The sequence below is a fragment of the Pieris rapae genome, chromosome 24, assembly GCF_905147795.1.
Source record: "Pieris rapae chromosome 24, ilPieRapa1.1, whole genome shotgun sequence".
Taxonomy (NCBI): domain Eukaryota; kingdom Metazoa; phylum Arthropoda; class Insecta; order Lepidoptera; family Pieridae; genus Pieris; species Pieris rapae.
In genome coordinates this window covers 3,711,743-3,728,937 of record NC_059532.1, presented here as the reverse complement: position 1 = coordinate 3,728,937, position 17,195 = coordinate 3,711,743, and the positions used below count along the sequence as shown (strand labels likewise).

At 35.5% G+C, this 17,195-nt stretch overlaps 1 protein-coding gene across 1 annotated transcript in view; it reads right to left on the bottom strand.

Moving 5' to 3' along the window:
- LOC110996093 (leucine-rich repeat serine/threonine-protein kinase 1) overlaps positions 1–17,195 on the bottom strand; it is a 64,739-nt gene that overhangs the window by 22,350 nt on the left and 25,194 nt on the right. Inside the window, exons 17-29 of the mRNA XM_045633643.1 lie at positions 16,984–17,078; positions 15,651–15,845; positions 15,391–15,481; positions 8,580–8,741; positions 7,848–7,949; positions 6,505–6,649; positions 6,048–6,250; positions 4,848–4,922; positions 4,304–4,446; positions 3,409–3,516; positions 2,692–2,761; positions 1,667–1,783; positions 292–370 (exon numbers count right to left, since the gene is read on the bottom strand). Coding sequence (XP_045489599.1) covers positions 292–370; positions 1,667–1,783; positions 2,692–2,761; positions 3,409–3,516; positions 4,304–4,446; positions 4,848–4,922; positions 6,048–6,250; positions 6,505–6,649; positions 7,848–7,949; positions 8,580–8,741; positions 15,391–15,481; positions 15,651–15,845; positions 16,984–17,078 — 1,585 coding nt within the window. The remainder of the gene's footprint in view (positions 1–291; positions 371–1,666; positions 1,784–2,691; positions 2,762–3,408; positions 3,517–4,303; positions 4,447–4,847; positions 4,923–6,047; positions 6,251–6,504; positions 6,650–7,847; positions 7,950–8,579; positions 8,742–15,390; positions 15,482–15,650; positions 15,846–16,983; positions 17,079–17,195) is intronic.

The following is a 17,195-nucleotide window of genomic DNA, read 5'->3' as shown; positions in this document are numbered from 1 at the left end:
ACCACTCCTTATATGGAACTTGTATTCGATTTTAAAAGTAAATTAATCAATAAAGCTTTTTATAAACGTGACGAATACTTAAATGATCCTAATTCTTGGGATTGATTTGCTCCAGTTCAAACAATTTTCATCAAAACTTAGCGATTAAAAAGAGTGGCGGAGAGTTTGCCAGTTCTTGCCCGCTCTACGCCCTTGACTAACGAACTGGTAGTAAATGTTCCATGAGCAGCGGTATCATTTATCATCATATGAGGCTTCTGCCTTGACCCTGTTCTATAAAAAAAACCTTACCTGGAGGCTTGACGCTGAAGGCTACTGAATATATTATATCCGCCAAAAGTTTTATATTGTGCCGGGTACTGCATGATACCTGCAAAATGATTCCTGGGGTAACATTCTTGCTTAAAAATATTATGAGTTAGTTGGCTTAGAAGAAAATCTAAATTATTGGATTACTACAGGCTAGACCTGGTTTAAATGCTAGTGCTAATATAAGTATATTATGTATATAGTTCACCAAAACTAATATTGTATATCAACGATTCGTTGCCTATTGTATATTAACAGCTTTAAGAAATTAAATAGATGAAACGTCACGACGATGTGCAGCGTTTTTGTCGCAGAAAAGGGAGAGAACGATTGAGACCGATTGAGAGAGAGTGAGAAAGGGAGATCGGGAAAACTAAACACTATTGGTTCATGTTTATTAGTTACTAGCAGACTCGGCCAAGCGTTGCTGTGGCTAAGGTTTTTGTTATATTACATAGTAGTAAATTAATCAAGGGAAACCGTAGGAGAACTTATGTGAAACGATGGTACCACGACACGGACCTAAACTAAACTACCTTTAACTCAGCGCCATCTGTTAGAATTGTATCAAATAATAAACAAATGTTAATGTTATCGTAATTTTAGTAAGGATGCCTATTTTTTTTGAAAATGAAATATAGCCTATGTCACTCAGGAATGATGTAGCTTTCCAACAGTGAGAGAATTTTTCAAATCTGCCAAGTAGTTTCGGAGCCTATTCAATTCATACAAACAAACAAAAAATCAAACCTTTCCTCTTTATAATATTAGTATAGACATATAAGAAGTTTAGATGGAAATTCTGTCTCATAACGTCTTGTCTGCGTTAACTGCAAACGCAGATTTTTTATATTATCATATACAGTGTGAGAACAGTGTTAATAGATATATAAATCCATGGAGTGATCATATACTGGTACATGATCATCTATTGGATCTTTTACCTCAGTAATAATTAATTCACAAAAAAGTTTCACTTATGTCAAAAGTACTTTGTACGTATGCACTTTAAAAAAAAAATTATTGTGTATTAAAAAGACAGTGGCGCCACCACAGGCTACATATTTATTGTATTTGTTTTGTGTTCATTGCTTTTCTAACATCCAAGTAGGTGATTGAGTAGGCCTTCTCACACGCCGTCTATTTCTTTCAATTAGGTGGGTTTTCTCAAGTTTTTTCCTCAGATATGGAAAAATCCATTAGTATGTCCTAGTTCGAACCTTCGAACTCAGAGATTTCTATGGCTATTTGCAAATATTTAATTGGGCTAACGTATGTATCAAAAATGTCTGTGAGTGTCAAAAATTTCCAAATTTTAGAATTAGTTTTTATTCTTGTCTCCTAGATATCCACTTACTTCGATAGTATCCAGAACCCGGGGAAGCCCCAATTTATCAGCATCAGGTGCACCCATCACACAGCCCCTTATTAATCGCTGGAGGGCTAGAGGACTCTCACTCTCTGGTAGGTTGCTCTGAAAATTATGATTTATTTTACTTTACTGTTAAACTTTCAAAGTCAAATCGTTTATGCCAATTAGACCACCTAAAATGGCACTTTTGAATGTTAAATAAAATATAAAGATGATTCTAGTTGCCCCTTCCAAAAGTGTCGTGAATGGGGAAGATACTCCACACTTACTCTATTAAAATAGAATTTACAATATTTGTATACATTAGTTAAATAATTATATGTGAAGATAATGTTCTCTAAGAATAAAACTACTATACAGGTCTTAATTAAGTATAATATACATAACTGTCGTACTCCTAATATCCGTCTTAATTTCCATATTTAGTTAATTTATCAATTATTGTAAAAATTCATTAAAGTATAGTATTGTATTTTATTAACATAAACTTTTACACATTTAAAGAAAAACACTTTTTTACGGATTATAGTTATGTGTTATTGTATTTAAACTTATAATTGTCACCGTGACCACGCACGCTGTAAAGCACGCGAAACGTCGGCTAAATTTAAAATTATGTCTAAATAATTGTAAGTTTAAAACCAATAATATATAACTATAATCCGTAAAAAAGTGATTTTCTTTAGTTAAAGTATTTAAATACTATTTTGTTTTTTTTTTTCGGGATTTACCACCGGCCCTCACTTAATTTGATCCTCATATAAACAAATATCAAATCCAAATATATATATCGAAATATTATACATTAAAGACTAATAAAACATTGTGTGAGTTAAAAATAAAATAATTACAGTTTGTATAAAAAAGTATATGTAAAATTAGATCAGCAACCAATTGATTTTGTTTTTTGATTGACCTATGGAACAGGACCAGCATGTTTTCAAGCAAGATGGAACACCAGATAAAGAAAAATAGTGGAGATAAATGATTTAATGATATTACACACTTACATTAACAACTTGGTCATAGTGTGTGCCGACCATAATGACAGGCGAACCCGGCGCTCGCGCTTGTATTGACCTGTTTTAGGAAATATATTTAGTTTAGGATAGGGATATATATAAAAAAAGTATATAAAACAAAGTACACATGTCAAAAGTTCAAAGAAACTTCTTTGTGAATTAATAATTACTAAGGTAAGCCGTTGGCAAGCTTTTTTATCAATAAATAAATAAAAAAAAGGTGAAAGCCCTAATACTCCATGTATGTATTTGTATATCTCCATTCTGCTAATAATAATATATATAAATAAATTAACTAGTAAACGAATACACAAACTAATATAGCATGTATTATTTCTCAATATCTCTTACTCTCTCTCTCTCGTTCAATCTTTCTCACTTGCCTGCTCCCTACTCTCACTCCATCGCTAGTTGCTTCATGCTACATTCGCCCTGTCTTACTCTCTCTCAATCGGTCTCGATCGCTCTCTCTCTCTTTTTCGACACTTTCGTTGCATACTTGCGTGACGTTACATTTGTAAAAAATTTACCCTCATGCGCCTAAAGAAGTTTCATTTCCAAATATTATTTAACCTTTAATTTTATTTATTTTTCAACTGTTATCAACACGCCTGAGTGCATGAGTATGTAGGTGCAAATGTATGAGTGAGTGAATTAGTGATTCTTTAGTAAGTAAATAAAATATATGAAATATTACAAGTTCACCTCAGCCATTGTAGTGCGCTGGCCAAGCCCTTTTTTCCATCTGGAACCTTCCACACGACGAGATATAGGGAGCGACGTGAGAGGAAATACTGGTGTGTTGAATAGTATCTGAAAGTGTTTAACCAACATTTAGGTGTATATAATATGATTAAGAATTCAACTCATATATTACAGAAAGAAATACGTATACCCAATATTAACTTTTTAGAAAAATCATTTATTTATTTATTTCACTACATTATTCTACTTTAACAGTTACTAATAATTAGATAGAATGCCAAAATATTTTCCACACCAATTATCCTACATAAAAAACATTAAAAACATATATTTATATGCCTAAATCTTATAACTAACAATATAGCAAGCAACTCTTGTGAACTCAGCCAGTGTACAAACAAATAGGTCTACCTTAATAGAAATTTCGTTAATTATATGTATTGCAAGTGTAAGCCTCAGGTTTATGCTAGGATCATGAAATCTTTTATCTTTATCTATCAAATTGTGTTTACACTGTGATGAAAACAGACAGAAACAATTTGTTCATGAACTGGAAGCAAACAGACAGAAGGCTAATGATAATAATAGCCTTTTGTTAAACTTTCTCTAATTTTAATTTATTTAACCAATTTATTTAAAGTTGCATATAGTAAATCATTTTTCGAAAGATAGGGTCATTAAGAAGTTTTTTTATTGTATAATTACTTTCGATTTCATTTTGACAGTAAATTTAATTACAAACAAAAATAATACACCCATTATCCAATTTAAAAAAACATTAAAATATTATACTTATATGCCTAAATGTTAAAACTAACAATGTAGCAAGCAACTCTTGTGAACTCAGCCAGTGTACAAACAAATACGTCTGCCTCAAAAAAAAAATAATGCATACTCATGCTGTCCACCAAAATCCCAAGTGCTGAAGGTGACGGGACCTCTTGCTGCTCGTTGGGGTTCAAACACCCACCATCCAATATCCACGCCCACTGTTGACATACCACGAGCGCTGCGGTTGCCCATGCGCTTTGCCCAATGCTACAAGATTTCATCATATATACAGTAAAACTTATGTAACCTATTTATTGAAGTAAAAATTTCAGATTAAAAATGAATTAAGATTTGAAATTCAAAAATGTGCCCGGCCAAAAAGGTTTGCCATCTATGACATGTCAAAAAATGACAGCTGTCAGAATTCTACGGAATTAAAAATCTGAATATAGTATACAAATTCTTTTGGTATATTTTTAAATGTTTGTTAAATACTATAAGCATCTACTTTCACAAAAAATATTGATTGAACAGTTTAGGACCACTCCTTTGTTGCCCTGAGACCTCCAGATATCTAAATCTGACCCTAAGTCTAGACCAGAGTTCTGACCAGACCGAAAAGCTTGAAGAGTTCAGTTTGTAAAGCATTAATCTAGAAGATAACTCACATCAGTTGGTTTCCTACGATGTTGTATGGCTGACTCTTGTCGAAGACATTCCAATAAACTTGTCTTTCCAATACCCTGAAAAAGAAAAACAGTTTCACCATTTTTAGATATTATTTAGCTATGTACATTGAGCTATGTATGAATTTTTTAAGATATTATTTAGCTATGTACAATAGAATTCACATTGAGGCCTCTCTACCAAGTCAAAGACCTGTGACAAGAAAGCTTCGCTCTTCTTTAAATTAACAAAGTTTCAACAAAACTAACACAATTGGTTTTAAAACGAGGGTATTATTATAATAATGAATATATGATGAGTGTGTAATTGTGTGTGTAAAAGACCAAACAAATCTTAGGTAAAGTGTGCATGAAAGAGATAGATTAAAGATATTAGAAGATACGGAAAAAAGTATATAGATCAATGATTCTGTTTTTTATAGTATTATACTGAGCCAAAAAAACACTTTTTCTTTTTTTACTCTACTTTTTCTATCTCACAAATTATTCAAAAAAAAATGGTATAAAGTTGTTTTGCTTTTGTGGTATGTAAGATTATAGATAAGATATAAAAGCTAAGGGTTTTTTTTTACTATTGTAGGATATGTTGACCGATTATTGTTTTCATTACGTACAAATACAGTATTGCGAATTGCGTAGCTGAAAGTTTTTATGCATCGTCCCGAAGATGTGCAGCGTTTTTTTTCGAAGAAAAGGTAGAACGCGATTGAGAGATAGCGAAAAAGAGACATCAGGAACAAAACTGGGTGATGTATTCGTGTAGTAGTTACATATGAGAACTTTCGATGGAAATTCTGTTGCATGACGTCTTGTGCAGTAAAAACTCATTGTTTACTTATTTATATTATCATTTAAGAAAAACTGGATAGGGCTAAATTTACATGCCCTATGCAGTGTTACAGATGCTTCCGAGACCTAATATGTAAATACACACTTTACTCATTCACTCACTGACTCACTCATTCACTCAGTCACACATTTGCACCCACACACTTACTCATGCACTCAGGCGTGTTGATAACGATTGAAAAAAAGATAAATAAAATAGTTTAAATAAATAATTATTTTAAGTAATTAAGAATTAAGTTTGTATATGGAAGAGCTGGGAACCCTGACACCGGTAATTTTTTTTTAATTTATTACAATTATTTCTGATTGTTTATTGGATATCAATAAACATACCTGTACTCCAACTATCATAAGCTTCATCCGTGCGTAGGGCTTCGCTTCGTGCAGCACCGATCTCAAGAAACCTACAACGTCGACACTGCGGCTTCGCCCCCCACGCACCACGGAACGAAGGGGCTCCGAAAGACAGCAACCAACTGTATTTAGGTTCCACAGGCGGGATAGAAGCCCCATTTGTGGTGGCAGGTCTGTTATATCTGCGGAATGAAAATTGGCTTAGCAAATGTACATGTTCCGATATTATTTTGGTGTTTTTAAATCAAATTCTTAAACATAATTTATTTATTTAATTAATTTTTGATTAATTTTAATATTTATCGTTAGTCACTTCAGCATTTTAGTTATTTTTTCCATACGCCAAAGAAGTATAACTTTTAACGCGTGAAATGAATCTATACAAATTCGCTTTGCATTATGTAGTCTCCAAGTTTACTCTTATAGCTAAACCAACCTTTATTCCCACTTAAGTTAAGCACAGCCAGGTTGCTAAGCAAGTAGATGGCCGGTGGGACGGACTTCAGAAGATTACAGGATACGTCCAACATCGAGAGGAGTGGGAAGAGAAGACGCCGTTTGAGGTGACATTCTCCTTCCGACTGTGACAAAAATCTTCTATTTTATTTATTACTAGCGACCCGCCCCGGCTTCGCACGGGTGCAATGCTGATACTAAATACACTACAGAAAATCTGTGAACGTTGTATATAAAAATGTGGGTTATCCATAAGAGATAGACATATACCATCACGGACTTTTCTGTAGACCTTTTCAATGTGTACAATAATTAGTACATTATTTTGATAAAACTCGTAGGGTAAAAATGTAATTATTTACGACATCACATTAGAAACCTCAAAAATAACAGTACTTCTCCACTATTTAATGGATGTTATTATACATATAAACCTTCCTCATACATGAATCACTCTATTACAAAAAACCGCATCAAAATCCGTTGCGTAGTTTCAAAGATTTAAGCATACAAAGGGACATAGGGACAGAGAAAGCGACTTTGTTCTATAATATGTAGTGATATTACTGTATATTACATTACGACTCAGTTTGTCTATTGGATTCCCAGGAAATAGAAGAAATATATATGGGTATTTTAATATCTAATTTCGGATTTGAGTCAAATTAATAAATAAAAATTTACTTTATTTGATTCAAAACAAACATTAAATTCTATATACAATATTCACTGTGGTTAACCTTATACATAATATACATCTATGAGCACTAGGGTTTAAAGTAGGCCTAGCCTGTATCTAAAACGCTAGCTTCTTCCAGTGTTATTAAGAAATTGGTTAATCTGTTTACCATTAGACGTTTATTTTTGTTAATTTAACAAAATGTAGGTAGAATCAAATTTAAATTGTTGTAGTTAGATTGGTGTAAGTGTGAACTTCGACAAAATATTTTTATTTTAAATCTTGCGGATAAGAAACTTGGACATGAGATGAATTTAATGTCGTTATTTAGTATGGAAACTAATATTTATTTATTTTTTTAATTAACTTTTCAACTATATTATTATTAAGGCTAAAGTTAGAAATTTAAAAAAAAACCTATTTTTATTATTTTATATGAAGAGACAAGTTTTCTATTTCATTATATTTTTGAGTTTTTAGCCATTCTTCTAGTTTTATTTTACATTTAAGGTATTAAGGGGATAAATATTCAGGATTTTATTAAGCTTATTGTACAAAAATTAAATCAAAAACATTACTATGAATAACATTTTCCGACTTTATTAAGATCGATATTTTATAAAGACACATCATTTATAACTTACCCATTCATCATCATTATCATCATTCCGATGATCAGCCCTCGTCGCGAGACCATCATCATCGGTGGTGAGTTGAATTCTGGTTAACATATTGTTTGCTAGGATCTAAAAAGGGTTACATAATTAATTCATTGGTACAGTCTGTTTGCGCTAAATCAGTGTCAGTCACAGTAGGATGACAATTGTCCGTTTTGACTATGACACATGAACCATTGTAAGTGGTCAAGCATAAAGAAGTTGAAAATAAATCCCAGTCATTTTTCCAAAACTGAGCGTTTTTCAAGGCAGTTTTTGCCGCGCACCACCACTTTGTGGAACCAGCTGCCCACTGAAGTATTTCCGAACCAATTCGACTTAGGGTCCTACAAAAGCGTACAAATTCTTAAAAGGCCGGCAACGCACTCGCAAGCCCTCTAGCATCGAGTGTCCATGGGCGGCGGTATCACTTAACATCAGGTGAGCCTCCTGCCACCACTGTACCACATTTCTTTTTCCCATTATTAAAGGAACTAGTGTTTGGAGTGAGACACCACCATTGATGGTGAGTGCTAGTCTGATAGATTCTTGGATTCCTTTTCTACTATACTGACATGTGACAGTCAATATAATTTTATCGAGGGAAAGGTCCTCCTGGAATCCCAGGCCCATACAGTCATTTTGTGGTCCTTCGAGCCGGATATCTATTTTATTATTTAAATCATGTTATTAGAAATACTTAATTATATATAGACTTACCAAAGTCCTTAAAGCTTCCAGTCTTAGATGACGCCGGGCAGGACAAGCAGCGCTAAGCAACTGGGACCTAACGGAGCCCCCCGAACGGGGCCTTATGCGGCCAACGCCTCCATTGGGGCAATAACACGCCAATGGGGATCCGTCGCTGCCAAAACTTTCCATCTGGAGTATCAGGAATAAGTATATATTATTATTATGTGTTCCGTTTGACGTCCGAGGTCCATTATGAGAGTACATCGCTTCCGTTTCCGCCCAAATCGCTAGTTACCGACCTTTTCCCACCACGTGACACCGCCGCCAGCGCCCAGCGTTTGAAACTGGAACTAACTTTTTAATACAGTTGCTCAAAAAGTGGCATATTGCAGGGAGGTATAGCGTTCGGAAAGTGGGCTATTACACACTTGTGCTTTTTTCTTTGCCATTCCCGCACTCGTGCGTTTTCTTTGCCAACTGTCAAAACAATGTGTATTAAAAAGAAAAAACCAACCACGAAGGTTTTATTAAAAAGATTCATAGAAGTTTTTATGATATATGATTTCTAAATATTATAATAATTGGATTCAATAAGGTCGATTAGGTTTCTTTTCATTTCATATCAATTAAAAAAATATTAAAAAGAATTTTATAATATATGCAAATACGTATTTTTAAAAAGTTTACTAATAATTAGATTCTATAAGTTAGGTTAGGTTTATCATATTTCATATCAATAAAAAAAATATTAAAAAGAAAAAACTAACCATGAAGTTTTTACTAAAAAAAATCACAGAAGTTTTTATGATTCATGCAAATATTTTAAAAAGAAGCTATAGCTATTTGTTTAAATATCAGATTTAATGATTGGACTCAATGAGTTAGATTTGGTTTTCTTTCAATAAAAATAGTCTACTGAAGAATTGGCTGTATGGGCCAAGAAAAGAAAAAAACAAGCTTTGCTCATATTCTTTGCGGTTGGCGCCATTTTCCAAAAATGTTCTTTCGAGTTGAGTTATTTGTTGCACTTGATGTACATGTGATTACAAATGAGTAATTTCGACGATATTTTATTTGAATGTATACCACCCGAACGCAGTATAATTGCATAAAATGCTTCGGAGAACAATTTACCGGGAACATATAAGTCGCTACATATCTACGTGCAACGAATTTATTCCGTAGAGAGAATAGAAAAAAAGCAAATAGTTTAATTAAATTGCTTTATTTTTTCGCAACTGTATTAAAAATAGTCGTTCAGTACACGTGCGGTACCGTCATTGAAACTTGTCCCGACTGTCAACCCTCACCTTCGGCTGCGCCTCGGCTCGGGTAGACATTCGTCGGAACTCGTTGCAATGACAGGTTTTCCGCACTTGTAATGAAATATACTATTTTATCGCGCTAAAGCAAGCCGCCAGAATTCTTGTTCATTGTTGCGTCGTTTTTCGTCTAGCACAGTCGCTAGTGCAAACTTAAAAACGAATCAGTATATTTAAAGTTATATCGACCTAAAATTTATTTTCAAAGTGAAAATACGTAAATCGGTGAACTCGGTTTTCACGTTATAATTACAAAATCGTTAAGAAAAGTTCTAAAATCGGTGAAAATTGGTTAAGTAAAAAGTGCTAAAATAGGTGAAAAATGGTTAATAAAAGTGCTAAAATCGGCGGTGTTGGCCACGCGGTCAAACGTGCCTAGCCCGCACTTTACAAAGCCTTCTCATAATGTCTCGTAAGATTTTGTCTCTGCAAGTTCTAACAAGCCGAGTTCTTCGCAAAGTTCGCAAAAGCACGAGTGAAGAGGATGAAGAACCGCCGCCAAAACAAAGACGAAATAACCACGTGCGCAGTAATTCACGTGATTCTTCTCTAGATTTGTTTTAAAGGTTTGAGTAATTCTCGCAGAAATTGGTGAGTCATCTTAATAATACTTTCTCCAATTATGCTGCGTTATCTGGCATGTTTAAAAAGTGCCTCAATCGATATATAATAATAATGCAAACCTAAACGACCCGTTTTTAAACCATGCGGCTTAACGCTTCTGATCTGAACTGTGTACGTTATATGATATACAAAAGAAATACGTTGCTTTTTCTGCTTTTACCGATTTCAAAATTAATAAAGACGTTTCCTAGAGGATTCTTTATAATTGTATACATATCATGGAACGGTTTATGGTTTACGGTTATTATGGAAAGTTTTGCGGTCTTATCGAACACGTTTGTAGCTCAAAATGAGTTAATAAATAAGGCGTTACGTAGCGTTTTAGAATGGTATTCTCACTTGAACGTGACGCTTAATTCAATTCTATTCATGATCAATTGTACGAATGTTTTGGTCAAAGTATAAAGTGAGTAACGGGCTCACGAGGTTTTACAAATTATTTGCGGCAAACAGGCCAAAGTCTTAGAATCTCGCTGTAAAACATTGCTAAAAAACCTAAAAAGAATTTCCTCTCTTCGGTATACATGTTCAATCCGGAACTATTATCTACATATTTACATAAAGTTAGTGGTATTGACAAATTTGGCAGAATTTGCGGGTACCAACCTAAAACAATACGCGTTAAATCACCCGTACGTTCTGAATAGCCTGTAGCTTCAACTTCTCAGGTCAGTCAAAAGCCCTTTCTTTGTAACCGATACAACTCAAAACAAGGACAAAAGAGTCACAACTTCGATGATCACGAAAGGAAGAAAAAAGGGGGGTGCAAAAATAACAGATTAAATAAATACAAGTATAAGTGACTCGATAGGCTTTTCGGGTGGTTGTTTAAGGTACTGTCACAAAAATTGGGCGAAATTAAAACCCTCTTCCAACCGCCATTAATACTGCCAACGCGGGAAATCCTAAAAAAGTTGCAAACACCTGTTTCAACTTCGATGTCGTTGGAAATCCATTTCATGATTCTAAACCATAATAAATACTGGAGCCAGCCCTACTGACCCCGTTGTTCATATCTCCTCTTTTATAATAACGAAAAATTAAATAAATAAATAAATGCGATTTATTTTCAACCCAAAATCCTTATTTTCATGAAACCAGAACCTTTTCATCTGTTTCATCACCACCAAATGCCAAATTTTCCTATAATAAAGCAATGGTGAAGGATCTCGGCCAAACCCAGTACCATGTACCGATTTTCCACGAACATCGTTTCTTTCTGTGTACCAGTTATGAGGGAAGGCTCCGTCAAATGACATGTCTACCTCTTGGGTTGGCCATAGCTCCGAAAATTTTTTGCGTCGGCGACAACTTGGACAGCCGAGCTATTACGCCGTCAAGGCTAATACGATTACTCGTAGTAATCGTTTTCTTGGACGATTACTTACTGGTCCACCAGGACAGAACAAGTCTGAACTCCCAGGTTCTCGTAGCCATGCCCTTTATCTTTAAGAACCTGGACTGGACCATAAATCTAGAGAAGTCGATATGCACTCCAATGAGGTCGATCGATTTTCCGGGTATCACGTGGGACACAATATCAAATGCAAAGTCCTCACCTGCAGAGAAAGTAATCAAAATTCGTCAGTGCCAGTTAACACGCCTGTCAGCCGGCAAATTGGACCCTCAAGCAGGCCCAACGCCTCTTAGGGTACGCCAATTTTGCGACCTCCATCACCCACCGGGGGAGGTTGCATTGCCGAACGCTACAGCGATACAGGAATGATTTAAGGAGATCTCCTCTTTGCCCGAGTCCTTTTGCAGAGGAGGTGAATCAAGACATGGTATAGTAGATAACCTATCTCAATTTTGCGACCTTCATCACCCACCGGGGAAGGTTGCATTGTTAAACACTGCAGCGATAAAGCAATTCATTAAGGAGACCTCCTCTTTGCCCGAGTCTTCTTGCAGTGGGGGTGAATCAAGACATGGTATAGTGGATAACCTATCTCAATTTTGCGACCTTCATCACCTACCGGGGAAGGTGGCATTGTTAAACACTGCAGCGACAAAGAAAGTCATTAAGGAGACCTCCTCTTTGCCCGAGTCTTCTTGCAGTGGGGGTGAATCAAGACATGGTATAGTAGATAACCTATCTCAATTTTGCGACCTTCATCACCCACCGGGGAAGGTTGCATTGTTAAACACTGCAGCGATAAAGCAATTCATTAAGGAGACCTCCTCTTTGCCCGAGTCCTTTTGCAGAGGTGGTGAATCTAGACATGGTATAGTGGATAACCTATCTCAATTTTGCGACCTTCATCACCTACCGGGGAAGGTGGCATTGTTAAACACTGCAGCGACAAAGAAAGTCATTAAGGAAACCTCCTCTTTGCCCGAGTCTTCTTGCAGTGGGGGTGAATCAAGACATGGTATGGTGGTTGCACAACCTCGGTCACAAGACCCCGATTCACTTAAAAACAAGGCATATGCATTACATTGTCACCGATGCCTCGGATCTACAAAAGGGAGTGCAGGTCAACAACAAACCCCTGAAAGGTTCTTGGACACAGTGAGATGGAGTGGCATTGTAATCTGAGGGAGATGCACGCCCTGGTAGCAGCAATCTGTTTGACACACTCCGGGGTCCTAAAGAACTCGACGTTAATCCTGCAAAGCGATAGCAAAACTGTTGTTTAGTACATAAAAAACGAAGAAGGAACAAGGTCCCCAAATGCTGTTAAAATTGACAAAAGATCTTCTGGCACTGACGTACAGTTTGAATATTGTACTTATCCCTCACGACACTTGCCGGGAATGTACAACGTGGAAGCCAATTACCTCTCGCGCAATCGCAGGGGCGTCAAAAGGCATCTCTTAAAAAGGCAACCACGGACATATTCGAACCATATAGAACTTTTCGCTTCTGGAGAGGTTCATGTCGTAGCAAGTTATGTGTCGCTAAACTATTAGACTCGAACGCTTGCGACTCCTTCATTAAGCAAATACTGGAGATACGATCTAGTGTTGATATTTCCACCGCCAGCGATTCTACCTCGAGTGCTGCACCATTTCATCTTTCCTCTAAGGGAAATAATAGCATAATAATAGCACCCAGGTGGAGGAAGCATTTTTTGGCGCCCGGATTTGATAGCCCGAACACTTGCACCCTCGCTATCAGTACGGAATCTAAGCCAAACCTTGATATATACCGTAACTAGTTAACCTCATCCTTAAGTGCAGAAATTACAATTGGAAACGTTTTTGGCTAGGAATCTTTAACAGACAACTGGCTTGAGACAAAAAAAAAAAAAAAAAAAAAAACTTCTTTCGTCGTGTTGAAGAACTTCAACAAGGAAAACATAAGCCCCTTTTTTTGGTATAAATGGGTAAATTAAATTTTAACTATATATATAATTATATATAATTAAATATGAACTGAATATGTCGATTCCCGGCTCCTCCTGATGTAGTTAGATACTTAGCAAAACTATTTACCAAATAATCATCTGGCATATGGTTCAATTTGTGAGACTCTAAGCGATGTTAAGATTCCATCTAATAATAATTTATCAAAAACGTACATAGTAAAGCATTTCCTTTCCTCATATCGCTTATAGCTAAACCAATCGCGCAGGAATTGCCAGTATGGGATGCACATCCATTATAATTTTATTGGCGTCTCGGCGCAGAGTTCATGATTTGACTCTTGCGTGGCGACCTTCATCATTTTATTATTAGCCGTAATTCCATCACTTTGCATCTGGTTTTCGGTTATAAAACAGATACAGAAACGTATAGACAATCAAGTTGGACGTTTTTATCTTGCCCGAATAAGCATCTGAATCCGTCATTTGTCTTAGGACACTCATAACCGTCTCTAATAATAGGCGTGGCTCCTTGACAAATTTATTTATTACAACCAGAGATCCTGTAAGACTAGCTACCCCCGCAATTATTGGGAGCTAGGTTAAGAAAACCCTTTAGAATCGGGTATCAAATCATCGCCGCGTAGTTGATTAGGTGTAGCTTCGCTAAAGTTTTTAGAAAGATTTCCCATAAATTAAATTATTGCTAAGGCAAAGTGGCGTCATGAAAGTTCATAAGAAATATTATTGTCGAAATCTAGAAAATAATAGTCGGAATGCTGAGACTCGATCGGAAAAGTATCTTTCGCAGTAGGATTTTCGGCCGCTTAATGAATTAGCCAGGTTTTCTACTTCTATATAAACAATGAAAATTTATTTACCATATTTATTAAATGGTACTAAAGCTTAGGCTTTAATTAGATTGTATTGTTTGTTTCATCATGATTCTATCGGAAATAAATAATTCAAATCACATTGTTGCGTTTTTTAGTTATATTATATAACTTTACAAGCCACCAGGAGATAACAAACACGTCTCTCATAATGGACCTCGGACGTCAAACGGAACACATAATATATAAATTTTACCTAAAAATAAAATTTGTATTATGTTTCCTGAGACGTCCGAGGTCCAAACGAGCTCTTCCTGGTTCTCTAATTATGAGACAAACAATGAACAAGAATTCTGGCGGCTTGCTTTAGCGCGATAAAAAGTTTTATTTATTATATACAAATTTTATTTTTAGGTAAAATTTATATATTATAGTAATATAATAATATTATTATTATTATGTATAAAATTTCCAAAAAAGGAGGCTGTACATTTTAACGTTAAAAAATTTGTATAATAATTTAATTTTATCCACGCACGCAACTATAAAAACTGGGCGTACGACATGTACGTAAAAGAGCGCGTGCCCGTATGGACGTATGCAATTTTGAAATGTATATATATATATTTGGAATCGCAAAAAAATTGTCAAAGGTGCTATAAACCGCTTTTTACAAGCATGGCTTTATACAGATTACTCTCAAAAATACTTTATTTGTCATACTTTCATATAGATTAAAAATAAAACTTACCTGCGGTAAACTCGGCCAGCAGGAAATCTCATTGTGACTTAAGTCCAGTTGGCGAAGATTTGTAGGATATGACGTCACATATGACATAGATCTGAAAATATTTTAAGATACAGATCGCTGGTAAATGTATACTTATAAATAACCGCCACCGTTTTTGGACCAGCTCTTTTTTGCAGTGCTTTTCAAAATATCTCTTTTTTTAGGGGGCAAAGTCACACCGCCCATTGACACTCAGGAAATTAGGTAATTGTAAAATATACCTTAATCCATTATAGGCCATATTGAGTCTGGTCAATGCTGGAGCCCTGCATGCTAACGGTGGTGGCACACATGAGAACTGGTTGTGAGAGAGGTTGAGAGACGCCAGGCAACTGGCTCCAGGACCAACTGGGGCTCTAACTGGGGATGGGGCCCTTGCCCCACGCCAGGCGTGCGCACGACGCGCTTCCGACCAACTGAAAATATTTTAGATTTGAGGCGAAACTAGTTTTTTTTAGGTCGGAAACGTCCAATTAAAAAAAGAATAAACAACTAATATTAGAGGAATAACATGAACTTTAACAACTCACATTTAAAGTATCGAGTAAATTTAGTATGTACGTAAAATCGAGTAGTTAAAATCTTAACTGTTCTATTACGAGAACTACGCATAACATATCAATAAGTATACATCTCATTTCCTGAAGACATTTATTGTAATTTAAACTATATAGCGAAATTCGCATGCAACCACAAAAATCTGGACTTGCACGTTCCGCGCGTATACGTGCGTGCACGCAAGTAACGAACGTTTGTGACTTATTTTTGGATGCCCGCGTGTTAAACTCTTTTAGTTAAAACATAAAACCATTTTTTTAATTGTCCTTATTTCCTCTACCGCACATAGATGAAATTATTTCAATACGATTAAAAATATGCAACTGTGGGTAGCGACAAACAAGCAAGTGTATGACACACTTGCTCGGTTCTAACGTCTCATTCATTCGCCTTATGGACCACACCACTCGCCGTACGTATACGTACTACATACGTACACATTAAGACACGTAAAAAACGTAATAGATTCTTGAACTCTCTCGAAAAAAAAGTTGCCAACGTACGAAACCAGACTGGCACACTTTAATATGATGTCATTGGAGAATCGCAGAAAAATTATTGATATATCGTTTGCAGCAAAGATATTCAATAATAAGATTGATGTACCCTCTCGATCCCCTAGGCATCCCGTTATTTCATTTGTCCCTCCTTTCCGTAGGACGCGTTTTGGTCAAAGCTCTCCGGTGTCCAGATTAAGCATTCTGATAAACAAGCTAGGTCTGGATATCCAGAGTTGCTCCCCTCACACTTTAAAATCGATTTTGGTTTAGTTTTTTGTAATTGTTTCTTTTTTGTAATGTTTGTTTTGTTTAAAAATTGTTTCGATTGATTTTTGTATGTGCTCTAAATGAATGTCATGTTTGCCTCTAATTGCTCATCACATTCAAAATTGTATTTTGTGTTTGTTTTTACCAATGTATCAGTGTGCCGAGCGTTGGCAATCTTTATCAATAAAAAAAAAACTCTTAAAGATACTAGAATAATAAGCAAACTTACATAGCATTTCCAGCTCGGTTCCCAAGCCCTGGAACGTCTTCATCTTCTGGTGTTGATTCACTGTTTTCTATGGATGGACTACGTGACGCGGATTTCTAGAAAACAATAGTTCAGACATATATAAAATGTTCTGTCTTAACACTTAACTGAAATTTATGTGAAAGGTTTACCCGATATATTTTTTAAATTTTGTTAGAAAGCCGATATGCTAG